The sequence below is a fragment of the Streptopelia decaocto genome (genome assembly GCF_964273445.1).
Source record: "Streptopelia decaocto genome assembly, chromosome: 3".
NCBI lineage: Eukaryota > Metazoa > Chordata > Aves > Columbiformes > Columbidae > Streptopelia > Streptopelia decaocto.
In genome coordinates, this window is record NC_138656.1 from 69,821,518 (window position 1) to 69,843,577 (window position 22,060).

The window sequence follows — 22,060 nt, forward strand, 5'->3', positions numbered from 1 at the left end:
CTGGAACAGTATTATTCTGAACGGCTCCTGGTATTCTTTTGGCCCATGACAGTTTGCAGTCTCCCAAACAATTCCTAGTCATCCTTCAACAGTTACTGCATGCGAGGGACTTTCCTCTGTGGCGATGTGGCTGAGATGTGCCTATGCTGGTTTGTAGGTTCATAACATGGATGCAGGCTACTCCATGCCAGTTTATCTCAGTGTCATAGAACAATCCAGTGAACAAACCTTAACCTTAATGTACCATAATCTGTAATTTTCTACTATAAATACAACAAGAATGACAGTGATTATACCACAGCATATAGAGGTGAAAATGTAGGCAACTTGTCGGGGGAAAAAAACAACCAATCACCAGCACCACCACCAACAAAAACAAACAACAAAGCCCCCCCACAGTTCTAAGGTTCATAATTTCTAATAGAAATTTGACACATGCCATTTATGAGACTTCATGTGTGTTTTTTTTTTTCTATAAAGATATTTAAATATGAACAAGCACAATGAAAGGCTGTAAGGCTGATCCAAGGTGACTAAAAGCTGCTGTTTGTTCCATCTAGCAAGCAAAAGCAACAAAAACACTTATCACAGGAAATTGTCATAAAGAGTAAAGCATAGAGAAAAACAATCTTGACCAGGAGGTATAAAATTCAGTTCATTAAAAAAAAAAAAAAAAAAAAAATTGGCTTCCCATCAGACAAATGAGATTCCAAATTAACCCTCCTGCAAAAGCAATTGATGTGAAAAATTAAACTAGAGCTTGATCCTTTCCTTAAGAAAGTCTATCATGAACCTCTGTGGTTATAGGGAATTGGACTGGAACAGGAAATGCAGAAAGTGCCTTCCAATCTTATTTTCCTTTGAATAATTAAATGAGCAAATACTCAGCTTCATGGGAAAAACAGACAAACAAACAAACAAACAAAGTTATGCAGTCTAATCTTTAATTAAAAATATTGTTCTAATTTTCAAAGAAATTAATGGGAAGAAAACCACAGGTCACATAAAATCTGGATTATAACAGAAACAAAAGGAAAGACTATAGCACTTACCTCATTTTTTAACTTGCTTCCAGAGAACCTTGGAGAAGAAACATATTTGATTATTTTGTCATAAGCAGAACATTCTTAGAATTTGTATATGTTTACATATACTCATATAAAATAAATATATAAAACAGATCAATTAGAAAAATGATCACATTTCTTCAAATAATAAAATTTGTGCTTTTTCTTAACTTCTTCCAAGGGTTTGCAAGTGCCTGAGGATAACAGGAAACCTACTGATGTCTTCTAAAACATGAAGATTCAGATCATTGACCAAACGGTAAAGTATATACCCGGTTTCATCTTTTTCTTTGGATCTTTGCAACTTCACAAATACCAAAAGGGCAGCATAGGTGCAAGTCCATAAGGTCTTTACTAGGAAATGCATAAAGTTTTTCATACAGCTGAGTGAATTCAGAATAGAAAAAAATATACCTAGGATTCACACTTCTCAGGAAATGAAGAAGTCATGGCAATTTTCCATTCTTTTTGACCACAGTATTATATGATGCAGATGAAATGCATTTCTGAGATCGAAGATTCATTAACTGTTGAAAATGTGTTGCAGTATAGTGATGAGTCAAATTGAGATGCCCAATGAAGTCATTGGACTATCAGTCAGCTCTTCAATGAAGAAATTAGAAAGCATATATTTTACATTTTAACTACTAAACTAGAGAATGTGTAATGATAGAGATTGTAATGGATCAGTATAATGACAAAGATTGTTTGATTATTGTTATTTTCTGTTCTGCTAGCTGCCAAGTGATAAGATAGTGTGGGCAACATGAGGTCTTACAATTACTTGTGGCAATATTATGATTTCCTGCTGTTGAGATGCTCCGCTGGCAGGAAAGAAAACCAGAACCTGAGCGGTTGTGGAATTCGTCCCACCTAGGCCAGGCATGGGTGCCTGACATTTCCCATCACATGATGATCCCACATATGTTACCTACACAGTCCCTTTGGTTGTTGATAGACGAGTATGAAAGACAGCATCACCCAGCTGATTACAATGTGGAACTAATGAGCTTCACACAGTGCTGTAGCTACTAACGTTTTTTGGTCTTAGGTGTGCTCCTTTCACAGTGCAAGGCTTGATATTTAAAGGAATGGGGATGTCAAAATTACAGTGGAATTTAAGGCTTCAGGCATCTGCAACCCTGTATTTAAGGACGCTGTACTCAGCTCAGTCTCCTAAATATTAATACATAAATGCCAACCAAGTTTGAAATGGCAGTAGATGCCTACTTTTAGGCAGCTAAACTGAGGCCCGTTGCCGCTTTTAACTGTTTGACAGGCTGTCATCTAACCTGCAAGCTTTGTGGTACAGTCCTCCATATGCTTATATTTGTGCATAGGCATGGTACGATCTGCTGTTACTGACCCATATATTTTCCCTACCTATTTCTGCCCCAGGCTCGATCCAGGAATCATTTTATTGTTCACCTACCAGAACACACATCAGGCAAAGGACAGATTTTATGGTGGATCATTATATGCAGTAGCCATATAATTCACTCTCAGTTTTGAAACCCAACACCGTCAGACTTCTTACCCAGAAGCTTGTTCTTAACCCAAGGCTACTGCATCATTCTTTTCACACAGACAAATCCAACCACAGTAATGGCCCAGACCATGCAAAATGAGCTTTTGAGCTTGTGTTCTAAATCACCTAGTGAGACAATTAGACTGCTGGACTCTGAAAATTCAGTATCTCATACATGAGAACATAGGTCCTAACACAAAGGTTCCTAACCAGTGAATCTAGTGAACCTAGCGAGTTCTGCTGAAAATCTTAGAAAGTATCTATGCCATCTTTATATGAGCGTACACCATCGGAAATCCAGGGATGGGGAATTTTGCAAAACCTCCACTTCCTTTGCATTCACTGCTGCTAGATCGTGCAAAGACAGAGCTTTACATGGGGACATGTAAAAGGGCACTGGCAGACGTAAAGCAGAGAATTTAGAGTGTTTATACTCCCTTAAGTGAAAATAGCTGTCTTTTAGTCAATTAAATGAGCAATTTGTTCAAGATAATTGTGTATCATGAAAGAACCTCATCTTGCTGTGTTGCAGCAACATCTCTGCAGTTCTAGATAAACACTGGACAAGAAAATGCCATATTCCAGTCTATTATACCTTAAGTCCTGCAGTGGAGAGATCCCTCCTCTTAAGTATCATTGGCAACATTGCCCTCCATTTTTACACGTCCTATTGTTTGGAAAAGAGTCTCTTTGGATGTAACCTAAATCCACCAGCAGCTGAATTTTATAGGTGTGATTATAAACTCATTTATTCCTTTCCTTTCTCAGAGTCCCCACTTACACAGGTATACTGCCATAGACAATGAAAGCGAACATTCAAGCCATATGTGAACAGAGACATTTGTTTTACGAACTATTAATCTTTGGCAAACCAACAGGCAGCTATCGTAACGTATTGATCCTGCTAGCTGTCCCTTAAATAAATATAATTAGAGCTTCCTGGGTTAGGTTTAAACTGATATTAACCAGTCAAAGGACCTGTAAATATTAATCTACACTGACCCCTCCCTCCCGCCCACAGGTGCCAGCTTCACACCATTCCCCAGAGGTTTCATAATGGGAAGCTGTTATGGGGAAAGAACTTGAAGGGTGACACACAAGCAAACAAAATGAGACAAGTGTTCTGGAGATAGTGTTTTGATGCCTCACATGAACTTCAACAAATATTCTGCTGGTGTAAGTTGATACAGCTCTACACTGACTGAGGTGGGGTCATTCTGGAATACACTACCAAAAGATCCAGATAAGCCTCTTAAAATTTATGTCTTTAGGGAGCAAAGTGCTACTTAAATCTAGAAATGCCAGACATTGATATATGCAGCAATACCAGTTCTGGTATCAACAAAAATTAGTATCCTACAAATACCTTCCCCTAAAGGAAGTTTAAAGTTAGACCTTCACTGACTAAGTATCTGAAGTTATGATATTGTACCTGGTTAAGCCTTTTCCAGAATACACAGAGTGGTAATATGCACTGCTTTCTTTAATGCCAATTCCATAATAGTGATACCTGTGGAAAAAAAAAGAGAGGAATGTTTATGAGTGACATGTCAAGCAAAACAAAATGTCAAATTGATCTTCAATGCTTTCTGAAAACTTTTCTTAACAGTGTCTACCAATTCCTTTCACTGACATGGAACACAGAAAACAGTGTTGTCATGATTTGATCCAAAATTCAAGGCTATGGTCTTCTTTAAGTTAAAAACACTTAGAAGAATGTAGCTGGAACAGCAAATCTCCTAGAAATATGTTACATCTCTTTTACCTAATATACATTCTCTTTAATTTTACTAGTTTTGTTGAAAGGGTGTTGAGTGTGGTCTACTAGGTATATTTCATCAAATTTACTACTGTTATATTTAGGCAGTCCCACAGAGCACTATTCAACTGAGAACAACTTGACAGTGTACCCTATAAATTAGCGTTCAGCTTTCTATGACTAAAAATGCCGACATGCCATTCATTCATTCGTTCATTCATTCTTCTCTCAGGTTGTAGGCTGATCAACAGCTGAAGCAGATCAACTGCTTAAGCAGTTCTTATACACATTTGTCTCCCTTGCTACTTTACTGGAGATTACTGCCCCCAAAGAGAGCTCAAAGAAGGAAACGTGTTTATTGCTTAGCCTCTGCAGTGCTGAGGCCAACACCTTAATCAGAGACACTGAAAAGGGTGAGCTGGTGCTAAGAAAACTGACTATGCAGTAGATAATTATTGCTTTCACTGATTTTGCTACAAAAGAAGTGACCTTCAGAGGAAGGGCCAGAGAGCAAGCTGGGGGCAGGTATTTCTTTACTAGTCATAGCAAAGTTTGCTTGAGTTCATCTATCAAAGGTGATAGGCCCTGTCTTATAAATTCCACTCAATTGCTTTAAAAACTGATTGTGTTAGACCAAATTTGCCTAAGAATGTTATGGACAGTATACTCAAGATCATTTGCTTTTTTTACTAAAGTTATCTTGAAAACAGCATGGCAGCTGATTTAACTGAACTGCTGCAAAGTAATGCTTGCAGTTCAAGTACATTGCATGTAAACCAAGCCTAACACTGAGGTAACACTTCCCAACACAATGCATCCGCTTCACTGAAACTTCTCAAAGAACTTAAAGAAATGCACTCTTAAGACACAAAGCCCCCAGAAAATAGTTTGTATAACACATAAACAAAAGTTTTCAGTTCATCTCTGCTGTTCTTGCTGATGCCCATTAAAAAAAAAAAAATCACAATCTTACTGTTTGTTCGTGTATGGGACACCCTCAAATGTTTTATATGTACAAAGCTGACTAAAGGCATTAGATACAAAAGATACTTAAGAAAATGTTCATTGGGGTGATATATTTGTTTAGCCTAGATACCTTTGAAAATCTCAGCTGAAACAGTCATTCTGTTCTGGACAAACTCTTGTGTGTATTCAGGATTGTACAGCCAAGAACTGTGACAGAAAGTGGTTGCTGTTAAACATCATCACTTTTACTTTTTGAAAATGATAAATCTATAAAACACCACTAGATTGCAGCGGTACCTGATGACCCACTAGAAGGCAAAAGATTCTCACCTATTTCTTTACTGTTAGTTTTCTTGCCTTTTAAGTGTATTTTTCTGAGGGATGGTGATGTGGTGAAATTGACATTTTTTAATACCTGTTAATACTCAGAAGCTCACACATAGGATCATCTGCCCATAACAGTTCCCTTTTTATCCATTAACATCAGAGCTGGCTGATCAAAGCAAAGTGACACCTCAAGGTGGTTTAGTATGCTAATGGAACCTTTAATTAAATGCCATAGCACCAGACAGTTGTCCTCCATTTCACATACAGTACTGTGTCACCTGTGTTGTGCATTACAGTCCTGAAGGTTTTGAACCAATACTTTTGTTTTAGGAGCATTAAAAAAGGGAGGCTTGGGCCAAAGACATGGATCTGGAACTTCCTAGTATTTGACAGAGTTCTGACACAAATGCTAAAGGCATTTTTTTCTTCTTTCATGAAAATGAAGTAATTTTAGATATGACAAAAGAGATACTGAAAATATACGTGTATGGATTCTTTTAAATAACAACATTTACTTAGTCTTGACATTTCAAAGGTTGTGCATCAAGGAGGATGAAAAACAAAATAGAACTGTGACTGCCTTTTTAACAATGTTATCTGCACATTTGCCATTGGTCATGCTAGCAAGTGGTGGCCTACATCTTGTTCCAACACTCTAAATCTCTCAGTTTTAATCGCATGCCATTTTTTACATTCTAAAAATAAAACTTCACACTTTCACCACAAATATAGGATTTCCTCCTGCTAAAGTTGGAGGGGGCCAGAGGCCAAGGAAAGGCATTACTTCTTTGCAAAATCAGGATTCAATATCTCCATTATTCAACCTCTAATTCAATATTAACATATTTGGGCTAGAAATGGAAAATATTGCATGATTTGGAATCTCAGGTTTCCAGTGGTGGGCAAAAATACTTGTCCCTGCTCTGGAATGCCCCACAATACCAGAATTCACCATTGCCACATCCTGCTATATGGAGAACAGATATCTTCAGTACCTGTTCAGTGTGTATTAAAGGCACAGCAGTTATCATTCTAATTTCGTTCAGTGATCTGTGTAGTTAACTTTTTAGTTCTAAAAAATACAGCCTTCCAGTCATGACACAGATGCAATTAAAAAATTATGATCCATCCTCTTCAAGCTCTGTCTGGAATACTTCATAGAATAATATAGATTTTTATTCTCTTACAAGTCAAAGTTATTAGCTAAATAGCTGATTTTGGACTCCCTGTTGAAAGTAGTATACTCATCCCAGAGACACCAATAACATATTCAACCTACAACTTCAAGCGCCCTCTTTCTGTCTCTTCATATGTATATTTCTGTGTGTATGTACAGTATATATGTATTTTACTGTGTTATACTTTTATTGTATAATTAATAAAATGAAGCTAGTCATCATAAGGAACTTAATTTTCTTAACAAACCTTTAAAAAATGAACTAAACTGCTTTCCTCTTTTTATTTCAGTGGTTTGTTGTAACATATGTTCCTGTGCAACTATTAGCCCTGATTTTAGCATACACTGACACAAATGATAGCTGATAAGGAAATGATAGGCTTAGGCTGTTCAGGGACTTGCAATAACTTGTTATCACAGGGCCAGCTGCCATATCAGTTTTATTAACCCACTAAATCACTCCTAATAAATAAGATAATAGTTTTCAGACATGATAGATAAAAGCTAAGATTTATCATTGATCAAAGTCTACAAAGAAATTAAATTGTAACTTGAGCTCAGTCTTCTCTCTGTATCGTCTGAGCAGCATGTACATTTTCCCAAATAGCTGCTCCAGGTAATTCATGTACCATGATGATTAGAACTGAGTTCTAGCAGCGATCACAGTATGTTCAACATTACCTGTGGAAAAAGGTAGATTCAGAACCTGCTGCACGGACAACTGCTGATTATGAAATACTAATTTAAGAGCAGTTTGATGTATTTATTGTGCTGGGCCTTCTCCCAGTCACCAGGGATGTAGAAAACTTCCCCTACATTCAGCAGTCTGGAGTGATTAGCATGGGGATGAGACATGAATGAATTTTGTAAACAAAATTGCATCCACCGTGTTGTATCTTCTTTGTCAAATGTTTAAATGAGTGTTTTAGTACTGACACTTTTGTAAAAATGGGTTGTTGGATGTAAACACACAGAGAGACACTCTGACTCTGAGGATCAAAGTTCTAGGATTTCTTAGACCTGTTTTTATGTCTCTTCTTTGCCCAGAACTGGAGACGACAAATGCTTCTTGGAATCAGAGAATGAACTAATATGTGTGTATCTATCTTACACCTCAGAGCAGCACCTGCACCCCACACCTTAGAACAGCAGATCTTTCTCAAATCCAATTCATACTCATGAGAATGCCTTGTTTCAGTGTGGGAGAAACACAATTTCTGTCACCTTGAAGATGGTGGAAGAGGGAACCGATTTTCTTTGCTTTCTCCTGAACACAACCAGGCTGTATCAATATTTCACTGTGTCTGCATGCAGTGTCCAGTAAGGCACTTTATTCCTGGAGAGTTAGCTCTTCTTTGCAATATGAGAACAATAATTCCATTGGAGAGGAACTGTCCTTTTCCTTTCACATTTTTGTAGCATCTGACTCAGTAGAGTCCTGGACAATAATCAAAGCTAGCATGCTTTAAAAAATATGATTTAATTGCTAGCAAGAAGTGTCTCTTACTAGTCCAAATAACCCAGGTTTTTTGCACACTGAAACAGCTTACCATATTTAGACCCCATGCTGATATAAAAGCAGAGGGTAACTAGTCATTTACCAAAACTGACGAACAGTCCATTAATTTGCTTATTAATTTAATGGAAATACTTCCATAAATTATATTTATGTGACTAACCTGGTGAAAATAGAAACTAATTTGCTACTTTGCTCAGTGAGTCTGTGATTCTGAGGGTAATATGTTCCACAACATCAGAGATAGACAGATAATCAGATATTATTATTTATACTGTCACTTCTCTATGGCTACTTGCTGTTACATTCACCCTTTTTTTTGTCCTTTTTTGCACAGCAAGAACAATGCAAATGTATCTTAGTAGAAATGAGAATTGCAGAGGAGAGGTCTGAGGAAAAGTCCAATAAAAAAAAAAGGTAGGAACAAACACCATATGTTCAATCAAAACCTGCTTATGCCTCATCCCTCTGAGGAAATAGTTCAGGAACAGTTAATCCATATGAAAATATGGCACATAGTACTACCAAGGTCAGTAAAGATATGAGATTTGCTCAAGAACTATTGGGTATGAGGTACTTCTGTGCTAATACCGTTAAATGTCTTAGAATAAAGGGCAATAGAGTGGCGCATGTCCCAGTGCAATTAATTTTATAGCTACATTTCCAAGTCAAAAACTAGATTTGAAACATACTCCTTTACTTAATAGACATTGACTTACTATGCCTTTAATTATACCGATACATGATACAGGGAGAAAATCAAGCACAACAACATGAAACAACCCCCCAAATTTATAAAAGTAAACAATGTATCTTTCAGACATTCCTAGTATGTTGCAGAGCACTTAGGAGAACCACAGTCTCATAGGTTTTTATCCCTTTTCAATCTCTTTAATTTTGAGTTTTGCTTATAAATTTCTGAAATACAAGAGTAACTTTGTCTTTCAAGGCTACATCATTCAAAATAAAGAGTTTTCTCAAACCGACAGAATTTTTGAATTTCTTCTATTACGACCAGTATTCTGGGTTTCTATCTTACTTGTTAGCAAAATGTTTCTCGGCTAATTTTCCGAGCTTTAATTTTGTTTCAGTAAGCCATCAACTGTTTGTGTTTCTCCCATAAGTCAAGGATAGTTTTGTGAATCTTATTCAGTAAGTACATACACACATTTTTGATCCTGGGGCTACTCAAATATTTAAAGGCATGCATCTCCAAAAATACAGGTATTAATACTACATGTTTAACTTCTGTGTATACACAGAAAGCTGGACACAAAATCTATCCTAATGTGTTCCTCATAGCAATGTCTTACTTTTAGGAAAACCTATTTTGAAATCTATAGAAATATACAGATAAGGATCTGGTCTATACTTGATTTGGACTGAAATCCATTAAGATTTCAGAGAATTACTTCAAAAGAACAAAGTTATCTAACTAGTCCTATTTTCTGTGGAATTATATGGGCACACTATTTAGGTTTAAATACTTTTTAAAACCGAATATTGATAAACACTGAAATAATAGTTTAAAGCACAACACTCAGAAAAGGTCAGAGCCAATCTTGATTTCAGGCAATACAGAAAACTGTTATATTTGGGACTCCCCAAACTGGGACTGAAGTTTTATAGAAACACCTAACTCATAGGTTGACACTAGCAATACTCTAGAGCATTATTCTGACTTCTCTAATTCCTTACATCAATATACCACACAGGTTTTCATTTTCTTAGAAGTAGTATTCCCCTATTGAAAAAAAAAATTTAAAAAAATCCGAATGAGGACAATTCATCAGTCCTTCCTCAGCAGTCTTGATATCAGGATGTAGAAGAGAGGGCTCATGTGAGAAAATATCTTGTTGCCACCGTTCACCACAGTTTCACAATAACTTTATCATGGCAAAAACATAATGCCAGAACCAGCTGATACATAATTATCTGTGGTCTATTCCTACAGCCTACGATTCCACAGATCAAATATACAAGCTGATTGGATACAATATTTATGAAATGGCTGCACTGTAGGTTGTGTACTTTTCAGAGTTCTTATACATTACCCACAACAAAGAGCAGACGTATATTTTCATCTCAGTTTAAGACAACAGTTTTTTATAGTGTGTTTAATCCACATTATTATATAGATAACTTAACCCCCCTGCCAATTAGTATATATTATGGAGACATGGAAATACATGCAATTCCTAGAATGGATTCTAAGAGTGGATACACAGATAACTGTGCCTTACTTTGAATGGCCCCTTGTTCCAAGCCGCCTTGTGGTAAGGAGAGGGAACTTCTGGCGAATGGTCTGAAGAGAAAATAACTGTATTAATTTCTAGCACTGGTGTAGGTTCTTAGCAATCTGTTCACAGAAAAATTGTAGTGTAAATATATGGTCTGATGCAGTCCATGAATAAATATTTGCAACACTTATGTCACAACATAAAAAATGAAGCGTGTTTTACACTGCAGGGGTTCTTCCACCCTGTACACTTCGCTGTGTATCTCCAGTCTTCCCACTCATTAATTCCTTCCCACCCTTCCCACCTGTTATTCCTTTCTGTTTTCACATCTACAATTTAAAATCTCGTTTTCTTCACCAGGATCCTGTTTCATTCAGGTCCTTGAAGCACAGCTGTATCTTTTGCGTCAGAGATGTAAACAGAACCAGGGAAAGATCTGCCCTCTAGCTTTTCTGTTTTCAAAGTCAAACAACTAAAAATAAATTGATTTTTGATTTGAAAAGTGTGATCTGAAGGTTAAAGCAAGCAAATATTTGCCTCACAGGTACTTCTGTGTCCCCCACTATCAAAGTGCTGGACAGTCTTAGATTTATTTACACTCACTGAAACCATATGAAAGTTTCTGTTAGCTCTATGCTGCACATAAAGAATTCATGTTGTGTGATTTAATTCAAGTCAAGCAAACCATTCTGTCAGTGGACTTCTGAGATTGAGATCAGTGCTCTAAAAAAATCCTACTCTTTCTGCAAAGAATGATGTTTAAGACAAAGATTTATTAAGTAAGAAAACAATTCAGTAATAGAGATAGATTTAATAGATACATCTAGTAGATAGACCACTGTCAAAACAATGTTTAAATGGAAAATTATTGTCTTGCTTATTTATATGGAAACTATGTAATCAAAATTAGACGTAGACTTTTTCAGTATATCCAGTTCAAGAGGAAAAAAATAGTAAGTGAACATTTTATGAACTGGATTTTAAATCCATTATTATTATTTAATTAAATTAATGCATTTTGCTATATATGAACAATGACTAGATCAGTAGTGTTTAAAAAAAGATGATCCTTGAAGCATTTTTGGTTTCCTGTTTCACTAACTACTCAGGATTTAATTTGGAGAGTTCACATCTCCCTTTCATTAAATGATTTCAGGGTTAATTGTGAGGAGGGGTAGAAAAGAGGATGAATCAACAATTTTTCATCCAGGAGCTCTTTGCATTATTAACTTTTATTACCCTTCTAGTACTGCTTCTTGTGTCACATCTCACTTTACGCTGCCTTTAGTATAATTAAAAGTGTCTTCCATGTCAGATCTGGTTTTGTGGGAAGAACTCTATTAATGTCATCATCAAAAAAGAAAAAGAAAAAAAAAGAAAAAAAGAGAAAAGAAGAAAAAAGGAAAAGGAAAAGGAAAAAAGAAAAACACAAACACACACACCAAAAAAAAAACAACCCACAAACGCAAACCACCACAACAACAACAAACTCTAGGAGAAAATGCCTTTTTTGTATGAAATAACAATAAATCAAAAGGGATTTCAGTGTCATTCTCCTAAAGCTGATGTACAAAAATCCCTTCACACATGGAACAGTGTAGTTAGTCTGATTCCATGATGTACATTAGCAGCAGAAATCATGTGAATTGGAGAGGAATGTTGACACAGGTATACTAAAGTGTGATTCTATCAAATAATTAAGCTAAAATATTACAAAGACATTTACTTTTTACCTTCCCAAAAGTTGCAGCACAGGCAGGTTCCAGCTTCTCTTTTCTGCAGAAGTCTAAATAATGTGCATAAAGGATGCATCTTGGTAAACAAACTCCTTCGCAAACGATGTAGTTTTCTTCCAGCCTGTATAGAGAAAGAAACTGCCACAGTAAGAAGCAACATGTCACATCTCCCAGTTTTGTTTTCCTTCTGTTTTTTTGGTATTGTGGGTGTTTTTTTGTCTTTTTGTTATTGTTGTTGTTGTTTTGGTTTTGTTTTTAATTCGACGGAAGGATTCCACAAGAGCACACAGATGAGTTTCTCCTGAACCAGACAGACACTGTAGACTGGCTCCACACTTGGTGCCCTGGTTAGTTGCAGCATAAGGAAAACCTGTGGTCAGCTGCCTTTTCTTAATGAGTCTTTTTCAATGTCTGGACTTTTTTGCTTTATAATGATCATTGCCTAAGAGCTAGCCTTTCTCTGAAAATAAGAGCACTAACTAGACTATGAAAGACTTGGGTTTAGGTCTGTCCTTTGAATAGTACAGGGGCTTGAAGTTGCATCTTCTGTCCCATTGCATCTTTCATACTTGGGCTAATGTCTCTTCCTGCTTTTGCTTTTTATTTTCCAGACTGGACCTGAAACTTTTTCATGACCAAACCATACTGAAAAGCAAAGAACTGGCTTTTTCTGAATGGGATGCATTTTTATGTACCTTCCCAGTCCATTCACAGAATACAATGCCTAGCCATGGTCATTTAAGTAAAATTTTAAAAACTGGAGTAAAAAACTGTCTCACTTCACTTAAAGTGAACTCTTGGTAACAGCTGGGTATTTAACTGTTTTTCTGTTTCTTTTCTTTATCAGTTGACATTATTTGCTACTCTTGGGATTATGTGCAACAAATTTATTTCTCAGATTACACCAATCTGTATGAAAATACTGTGTAGTAAATGTTGCATACTGAATAATTTTGCACTGACTCACCAGATTCAAATCCTTACAGTTTACACTCAGAAGTCAGATGTAAACTAGACTAAGAAACTGGGTAGTTTGGATTACTCTCACTTTTCAGTTAGAAGGAAAAAAAATCTAGATTTACATTCTGCATTTAGTAACTAAGTTCCCATTTCTTTCAACAGCACTCCTCCTTAATTTCAAGTGTGATTTAATAGAAACATTTATCAATTGATGTGTCCAGAATCTGACCTCTTATTTGGTTAATTTTTGCCCAGATAAAATGAAGTTAGAGCTTCCATGGATGGTAGAATATAATGTAAAAACATACATTATAAGACAGTGAAAATCTACCATTCATAGCCTTAAAGGATAATTAAAACATTCATTCACAAATATGATTCTTAAGTAATGTTTCATTTCTACATTTTTATATGTTTAATCCATTTCCTACGTTCCATCAATAGCCACATATAGCAAAAATGTGATAGAGACTTCTGTTAACTTATAAACCTCTGGTAATCCTTATTTGTAGACGAAACTTACCTAAAAACCAAAATAAAATAAAACAAAACTAATAACAAACACAAACACACCACCATAAACGAACAAAATAAACACCAACACGCCACAATCCCATAAATGACAAATATCGCTAAAAAAGCTGTGAGATGTAACTCTCCTTGCCGGCTCAGCTTTAAAGAAATGTCCCTTTGGGCCTGACGGACACACCGGCTCGATCCTGCCGGTGTCAGCTCAGGGAAGATGCGGATGTCCCCGCCGAGCGGCCGGACCGGTGGCCCCGAAGCGGCTTCGGTCGCGGGGGCTCCGCCGCCGCCGGCCGCAGCGCGGTCGCCCCGGGGCAGCTCCGGGCAGGCAGCGGGGGCTCACGGCTGGGGCCCTACCATTGCAGGGTGAGCTGCGTCTGCTTCTTCTTGTCCTTCATGATCTGCGTGATGCTCTTCTTCGCAGACGGGCTCTGGTCAGCGGCTTTCAATGCGCCGTCGCGAGTATCTGCATCCTCTTCTTCCGAGGAGAGGGCTTCGCTGGTAAAGTCTGTTTCTGGGCGCCGGCGGGGGAACAAAAAGACAAACCCAAGGGCATCGTTACGGCCCGGCAGCACGCTACCTCCTCCCCACGCGACTGCAACCTCGGCAGCCGCCCGTTTAACCGGCCGCCCTGCCCGCCGCTGCGTCCCCGCCGGCCCCCGAGCAGCAGCGACGGTTTGGGCGCCCGCCGAGCCTCGCCCTGCCCTGCCCTGCCCGCGGGGTGACAAGGGAACGCTACCGGCACCCCACCTCCTACCTGACTTGATGCCGGCGGGCAGCACCGGCTCCGGGAGCCCCGTCTCGGCGCCCGCCGTGGCGCACAGCCCCTCTTCGGGGAAGGGCAGCAAGCTTCTCCCCACCAAGTCCGCGTAGCAGTCCTCCTGCGCGGCGGCGGGCACTGCCTGCGCGGCCGGGAGGTGCAGGAAGGCGTCCTCTTGCTCGGGTCCCCTGGCCATGCTCCTCACCGGCTCCTGCTCTGCCCCGCCGCGGCGCAGGCGGCGCCCATGGGCGGCGGGGAGTGGACAGGGCGGGAGCGGCGGCGGCCTTAGGGCGCGGGGGGCGCCGGTTGAGGCATGGGCAGTGCCGGCAGTTTGTGCGGGGCTTCGGCACCTCGGTGGGAGACAGTGTCAGCCAAGCGCCGACGCCGGCAGCGTGATGGGGAGGAGAGGCGATGCGGGGGCGGTGGCGGCGGGAGACAGGTATGCCCTACGGCGCCTTCCCGGGAGGCTGCATGGCTCCCCTGCGGGCAGAGGCGGCCGGGACTGCGGGCGCCACTCCCTCCTCACAGCAGCTCCTCCGCGCCCGCGGAGGGGGCTCCGCCTTGGACGGGGTCCCGTAGGTCGTTATCGGGTGGCAGCGGGGAGGTATACCCGATTTGTGTCTTTGCTTTGCTCCGTTTCCCTGCCTCCCGCTCCCCCGCCCGCCGCGGTGCTCAGTCAGGCTGGTCGCACCTGGCCGGGAGGGGACGGGGCATGGCTGAAGGCCCGGGAGGTTCAGGGGAGCTGGTCAGAAGAGGATCTGCCGGGGACTTAATGATTAACTCCCGTCGGCGGTGGCTCTGGCTTGAGTGAGGGATCAGCGCTTGGCGTGCCACCCCACCGTGGTGAAGGCGAGGGAACGGCTGCGGGGGCTCCCCTCATCTCTTCGGGGCGAGGATGAGTGGTGCTGGCAGGCTGCGGGACCCTCCTGGGCATCATCTGTTACTGTCAGTATTTTGTTATCTCACAGTGTAATTTTGTAGGTGTTGGAACAAAGCTTCTCCATTTTGTACAAATAAATGACATTGATCTGGCAGATGTGCCTTTGCTTTGCTCCGTTTCAGCATGTTGACTGAGAGAGATTGTGCGGGACAATCACAGAAATTTTGTCCCAGCTTTTTTAGGGAATGAAGTTGGCAGTGGGATGGAAAATCAACGTGATCGCTGCAACATCCACTGTTTTAACACAACCTCTTTAAAGCAAAATCTTGGGCATTGTCCTCCTCCTCAGTAAGGGAAATGTAGCATGGCTTGTGGTGGCAAGCAGCCCTGAAATGCTTATCAGGTGAACGTCAGAGGCATTCTTCTAGACATCAAGTAGTGTAGACAGAAAGCTTGTGAAGAGCTATTCTTCCTTCTACTGTCTTTGAAATTTTCTATTGCACCTCAAGTCATTGATCCCACCAGCAGTACAAAGCAGCAGAATATTAGCACTTCCACTTCTGCACAGATGCATTATCAGACCAGCTACCAGCTATAGCTGTCACACAAGTATTTAACAAAACCCCAAGTGTGCCCGTATCTGTCAAAATCAGAAACTTCAGAAATGAGGATGACCTGTAAGAGAGTCCTAGAGTCAAAAATGGCATTTAGCCCAAACTTTTTGTTGCTTCTACTGACACTTCTTCCCTTAACTGTGTAAAATAGATTTCCTTCCTTACTGGTTACTCTATTAAAACATTTCTTCACTGTTCCCATGTCCCCTTCTTACTTTATATGTAATGCTATACATGACTTTGTCTGTATGCCAATGTCCACACATTGTTTTGTCAGTGCATCAGTTCTTAGCCTAGCTCAAGGAGACAGTTCAGCTCCTGGTTTCAGTGGCTTTGTTTTGAGGTTACGGTACAATGACATTTGTCTCTCTGACTTCTCAGTGACTTTTGGCTGGCCCAAGTACTTCAGAATTTGTCCCATGAGGATCAGCATTTCTACAGTATAATAAAAACTCCCAGGTGCTAATTATTATGTTGAATCTTTTGTGAGCAAAACTCAATGTGCCATTGTCTTTTTGGTAGTACTGAGTTAATGTAGTTATTTGTTGTATAAGAGCTGGACTCTCCTTTACCATGATGTCAGAATATCCTCAGTGACGCTAATGAATTCTAACCATCATCAACACAGGGATTAACCTAGTCAGGGGTCTGGTCCAGGGACCAGTTAGTTTCCCGGCTGGGGCAACAACCATTTGTAGTCCCTTCCTGTCCCTGCTGAGGGCAGGCACTGATGTAATTACCTTTACCTAAAACTGACTATGATTTTAAGAGCTTTTTCAGTAAACAGAAGTTCTCCTTGGACCTACTAACCTTTTCTGGCTCATGCAAACCAAGCTCTAGTTGTTCTTTCAAAGTTAGTAAAAGATTGTTGTCTGGTATTACCAGCTTTGTAAAAAAACTGAGTTTACGTTTACAGTAGTGAAGAAAGAAAAGTAGATAACTCAGTGTTCCTAAGTAAACACATAATGCTTACAGCATGCATGAGAGGATATCTACTCTATAATTAATAGAAATAAGTGTTTTTTAATAAGTAACATACAATAAATTTGATATAAAATATTCTCCTATGACAGGAGACAGACAGGGCTCTTCAACAAGCTAAATTTTTTTTTGAAAGTGCTCTATATGAAATCACTGGCAATTAAAGTAATTTATAGGATGAAAAGATTAATCCTGGCAAACAAAGGGAAACTGTAGTGTTTGAACTGTTCACTCATGCAGCAAAAAAACAGCCAAATCTTTTTGCTTTATAGAAAATATTTTTCTATAGTTGGAGGTGGGTGCCATGTCTGTTTACAAAGTCACAGGGCCTGCGGCTCAGCTGAGCCAGCCTGTGAATCTCGTCGTTATGGGTGTATCCTTCCCATTGGTGCTTGTGCTGTAGGTGTGCTGCGCAATGTGGACATACAGTCTTCAAGTTCAGTAACTCATCCTCTGCTGTTTATTCTTGCTGACTTTCTTGAAATTTTTGCTTATTCTCTGATTCAGTCTTATTTTCACAGTCCTGGACTATAGGGCTGAAAGACTTAATGGACCAAAAGAGATCATCTTGTCCATGCCGTCCCTTCCAGTGGAAACAAGGCAGAATTACAGACAGGTATCATTATACCTCTATGATTCCCAAAACTACTTGTCTCACTTGTTCTTAAAGATCTCTGGTGATGGAGAGTCACATCATACCCAGATCATCTATCAACGAAAAATGTCTATTAGTGTCAAACAATCTCCCTTCAGTTTCTGTCAAGAGCTTTTTTTTTTTTTTTTGTCTAAGAACACGATTACTCTTGTTCTCTTTTTATCACTTTTTCAGTGTTTGAGGACTGTTATCATGTGTCCTCTCTGATTCTGTGTCATTCCATTGCTAAAAACAAACCAGTATGATTAAACTGACTACACCAGTTTCTTGCATCTCCTTGTGGCTTCCAGTGTTGCCCCACTCACCCAACTCTCTTCAACTTATTTTTTCTCTTTGCTTGAACTTGGTTTTGCCTTTTCATATCACCATTTTCCATTCCTCAGAGTATCCTTACTCAGCAGTTACTATGTCATGCTTTGATCTCAGGGAGTTCTCAGAGTGGTTTTTAATGTCATATTTCTGGTACCTGCATGATACCTCTGCGGTATTTTTGCTGGCACTTTGGAACTCCCAACATGGACTGCCAAACCCAGCCAAAAAGCTCAAGGAGCTGTCCACAGGTTTGCAGCCTCAAGTAATTTTCTTTGCCACTTTGCAATTTTATTTATAGCTTCCTTAAAAATCATGATCTTCACACTGTTGGAAATAAAACATTTGCTCTAACTTTACACTTCATCTTCTTACTTATTTCATCCATCATTACTTTGTTTCAGATCATACCTGCTTCCATACAGTTCCTACCATTATCTTTGTACCATGTTGCTTCCATTTTCAAGTCCATTTACTAATCTGTTGAGTCAGACTTCAACTCTGCCTTCAGTGACACCTTTGATATTGTTTTTGTTTATTTGCATGACTTCTCTAGAGCCTTTGCCTCACTAATGCATTCTGAAGTACTCACTCCAGCACAAGCAAACCATCATGAGTCTGTCTTCTGCTTATTGGACCTTATATGCGAGAAGTTATCACACCTTCCTAGTGAAGGTGCTGATTTGAGGCAACTGAAAAGGTCTCTTACAAAATACACTCTTACACTCTTTTAACCTCAAGGAGTTAATTCCTAGTTTTCTGCTTAATGTAGCCTCAGAAGCATTTATCCTGATGGAAAGATCATATTTCATATAAACAAAACATACTGCTTTCATTATTGCTTAGAATTCTTATCCTTGTACTCTCTTCCAAGGCTATCATGGCTAGAAAAGTGCTCTGAGTCCTTTGAAGCAAACATCTCCGAGTTGCAACTCCAAAATTTTCAAAATTGATTCCATGCTAGAAACAACCATCTGGATTCCATGCTAAGATCTAACTGAAGTTTTGAGTTATTGTCCATCTATAGCCTCAATGTGCACAGAAGAATGGACTCTTGGACTAACCCTCCTGCAGCAGGGACTGCTTTTCTCCCTGCACTGTGTGCAAATCAGCACAGCAGCATCTCCACAAATAATGCAACAGATTGAGAGAATATCCCTGTACTTCAGTTGGTTACAGGTAGACATTCTATACTTGTCTAAGGAGTCAGAAGTGGCAATTTTAGTGCATGACATTATGTATTTTGCCTAAACATATCTATATATATATATAGATATCTATATATATGTAAGCTAGGAATGTCACAAGAAATAAGACCCTTTCCCAAAGGCTAAATCTGATTCTCATTTGTGTTTCAAACACTTGTTGCCACAGCTAAGGAAAGGTAGGTTTCAACTTTCCCAGGAAGCTGGGATCACGACTCCCACCCTGTATTAGTCAGGAGGTTTGTTTCTGCTAAGCAATGCCTTAGACACAGGGATGGAAAACACTGTTTTAACATCTCCTAACAGTAAACTCAATAGTACTGTGGACTGCTGAACCCTTGGGTGTCGTGAGACGACGTGGAGAATGCAAAATTGCCGGCAGGACCTCTTTGAGCACGACGGGCGGGCCGGCGAGAGTAATGAGTCTAATTCAATATGAATTTACTATCAATACCCCTTGATGAACTCCTAACAACACTGAATATCAATGTCCCCGAGACCACGTTTTTCCAAACCTTATATACTCTATACCCAAAAGGCCATGCGGCAAGCATGGGCTACAATTGGTTACACTTGCAGTCATTCTTCCCCCCCCACGATGGTGATTGGCTGCAGGGCACTGTCCACATGCGCAGCGACAACCACGGCGCCCTCCTGCAGCCTGGGTCGAGGGCAGACCAGCTTCTGTTTGCTTCCGTGCGGTCGTAGTGCACCCCAGCCACCTCAAGCCCTGGCTTGTTCACAGCATACGGCCAAAAACTCTCCACACTTGGGAGATGGCACCAGGGAGGCCCAGGGTGGTTTATGTTGGCCTGGGATATAATTTTCATTTTTTCATAATGAACTCTACATTTGAGCTCTTGTTTGATACAAGCTGCAGAATAAAGTTAGCCAGGGGGCATTGGGACCTCCTTGTCCCCTTTACTATAATTCATACGCGATTGAAAGGTTTGCTACAAACAGTAGCTTGAGAGCAGCGAGGTGCAGACTGGAGGAATCACTCAAAATGAGGAGTTTAAACATTTGTAGTGTGAATTTTGGGGTTGTCCTATGCAGGAATAGGAGTTGGACTCAATTATCCTTGTGAGACTCGTCCAACTCAGGACATTCTATGATTCCATCATTCCCGGGATTAAGAGACTGACTCTCCCACCATTGCACCTTTACTCAGTCTTGTTTGGAGATCTACAGACCTGCTCTGAGCAGCAGCTCTGTGTACTCTGGCTCTTTGCTGGAGCAAAGGAGGGACACCAAAAACTATGGCAGGTGGACAATCTGACCCGACATTTAAGCTCCCTGCTGCTGGGGTGGACAGTCCACCCAAGATGTGTGATCTCAGCCTTTGGGAGACAGAAGGGGGCAGACGCAGAGTGGGGCTAGCTGGAGCCATAAGCACCCTGGACATTACAGCATTGCTAGTGCATGGGAATATTTATTGCCATTTTATGGTGTGTCCATTGAGAATTGTGATCCTATCAATAATGCTTGTTACTGAGTGAAATCTAAATTATGAAGTAAAAATGTTAAAATATATATGCGCATGCGTCTGTTTCTTTATTATTTTCCTTTTAAAATATTGCACTTGTATATATATCTCTGTCTAATTGCAATGATGGCATTTGGGATGGGATACCTTATCTAACTTTGTCTCAGAGCTAGTTTTCTGAGTCTAATCTGGCTACCTCAGTCTCCCTTTATAGTCAGCTGAGAAGGAAAGGTTTCTCCCAGCGATAATTTGTACCAGCCCATTATCTCACAAATCTGTTTCTCTTCCTTGTCTGTACTGAGAGGCTAGGAAGTCTTGCTTAGTTTTAGGTGAATTTTGTAATGGCGTAATCCCACCAAAATTCAATAGATTCTGTTATACAGCCTGAAGTAAATGCTCAGATACATGTGCTCTGCAGCACACTAGAATTATTTTTCAATAATTTACATGTGAATTATCTTTTATATCAGCACTCAGGTATTGCACCATTTCATCTTGCTGCAATGTTCCTTTTCTTTGGTGCCAACACAGCACACTGAAACAAAATGTTTTCAACAATCTACTTGAGGGATTCTGTGTGTTGAACCGAAAGAGGTTTGGAAGATAAATGCAGCAACAAAAATACCATTTGTTATTGATCTGTTCCTGTGTAACTTCATGAGGTTTACATAAGTGTTGGAAGGTGTTTCATCTCGTGTCCTCCCCAGATAAATGAACTACACAGAAAATCTGATATAATGTTGATGTCAGGACTATCTGGTAGTCTCTAACACCTATTTCTTTCCAAATAGGCGAAGAGTACAATAACAGTACAGTACAGTATGGTACATACCTGTATTCCACAAGGAAATAGTAATTTCTCGTTATCATCAGTGTTTGCCATTCTCTCTGCCTTGATGTAGCACAAATCTAGCTCTTTCCAAAGCTTCATTTCTGATTTCCTGTGACTCATCACAACGAATAATTTTAACTCCCAAAAATTCAAACAAGATATCTTTTCCTTGTTTGTTTTTTGGCCCTTGTCACATCTCAGTGTTCACTTTTTGAAAGTATTTTGCTCTTGACCAAAAAGAAAAAACAAACAAACAACAAACAAAACCACCACACAAACCAAAAAAAAAAACCACTAAAAAAAAAACCCTCAGTGCATTAAACTGAAAGCCCCTGTGTATTTTGCACTGTCACTGTCAATATTTTTTAAAAGGATATATCCAGGGATAAGTTTTTTTAATTACACAGACTTCTTTAGAGAAATAACTATGAATTAAAGCAGGGGTGTCAAACTCATTTTCACTGGGGGCCACATCAGCCTCGTTGTTGCCTTCAAAGGACTGAATGTAATTTTAGGACTGTATAAATGTAACTACTC

At 39.8% G+C, this 22,060-nt stretch overlaps 1 protein-coding gene across 1 annotated transcript in view; it reads right to left on the reverse strand.

Annotated features, from left to right (window-relative positions):
- The window catches only part of RFX6 (regulatory factor X6), a gene marked incomplete at both ends in the record, with an annotated part of 35,637 nt that extends 20,880 nt beyond the window's left edge, over positions 1-14,757 (reverse strand). Inside the window, 6 exons of the mRNA XM_082047192.1 lie at positions 1,053-1,080; positions 4,028-4,105; positions 10,584-10,645; positions 12,314-12,437; positions 14,159-14,315; positions 14,559-14,757. Of these exons, the coding sequence (XP_081903318.1) occupies positions 1,053-1,080; positions 4,028-4,105; positions 10,584-10,645; positions 12,314-12,437; positions 14,159-14,315; positions 14,559-14,757 (648 nt within the window). The remainder of the gene's footprint in view (positions 1-1,052; positions 1,081-4,027; positions 4,106-10,583; positions 10,646-12,313; positions 12,438-14,158; positions 14,316-14,558) is intronic.
- Positions 14,758-22,060: the final 7,303 nt, after the last annotated feature.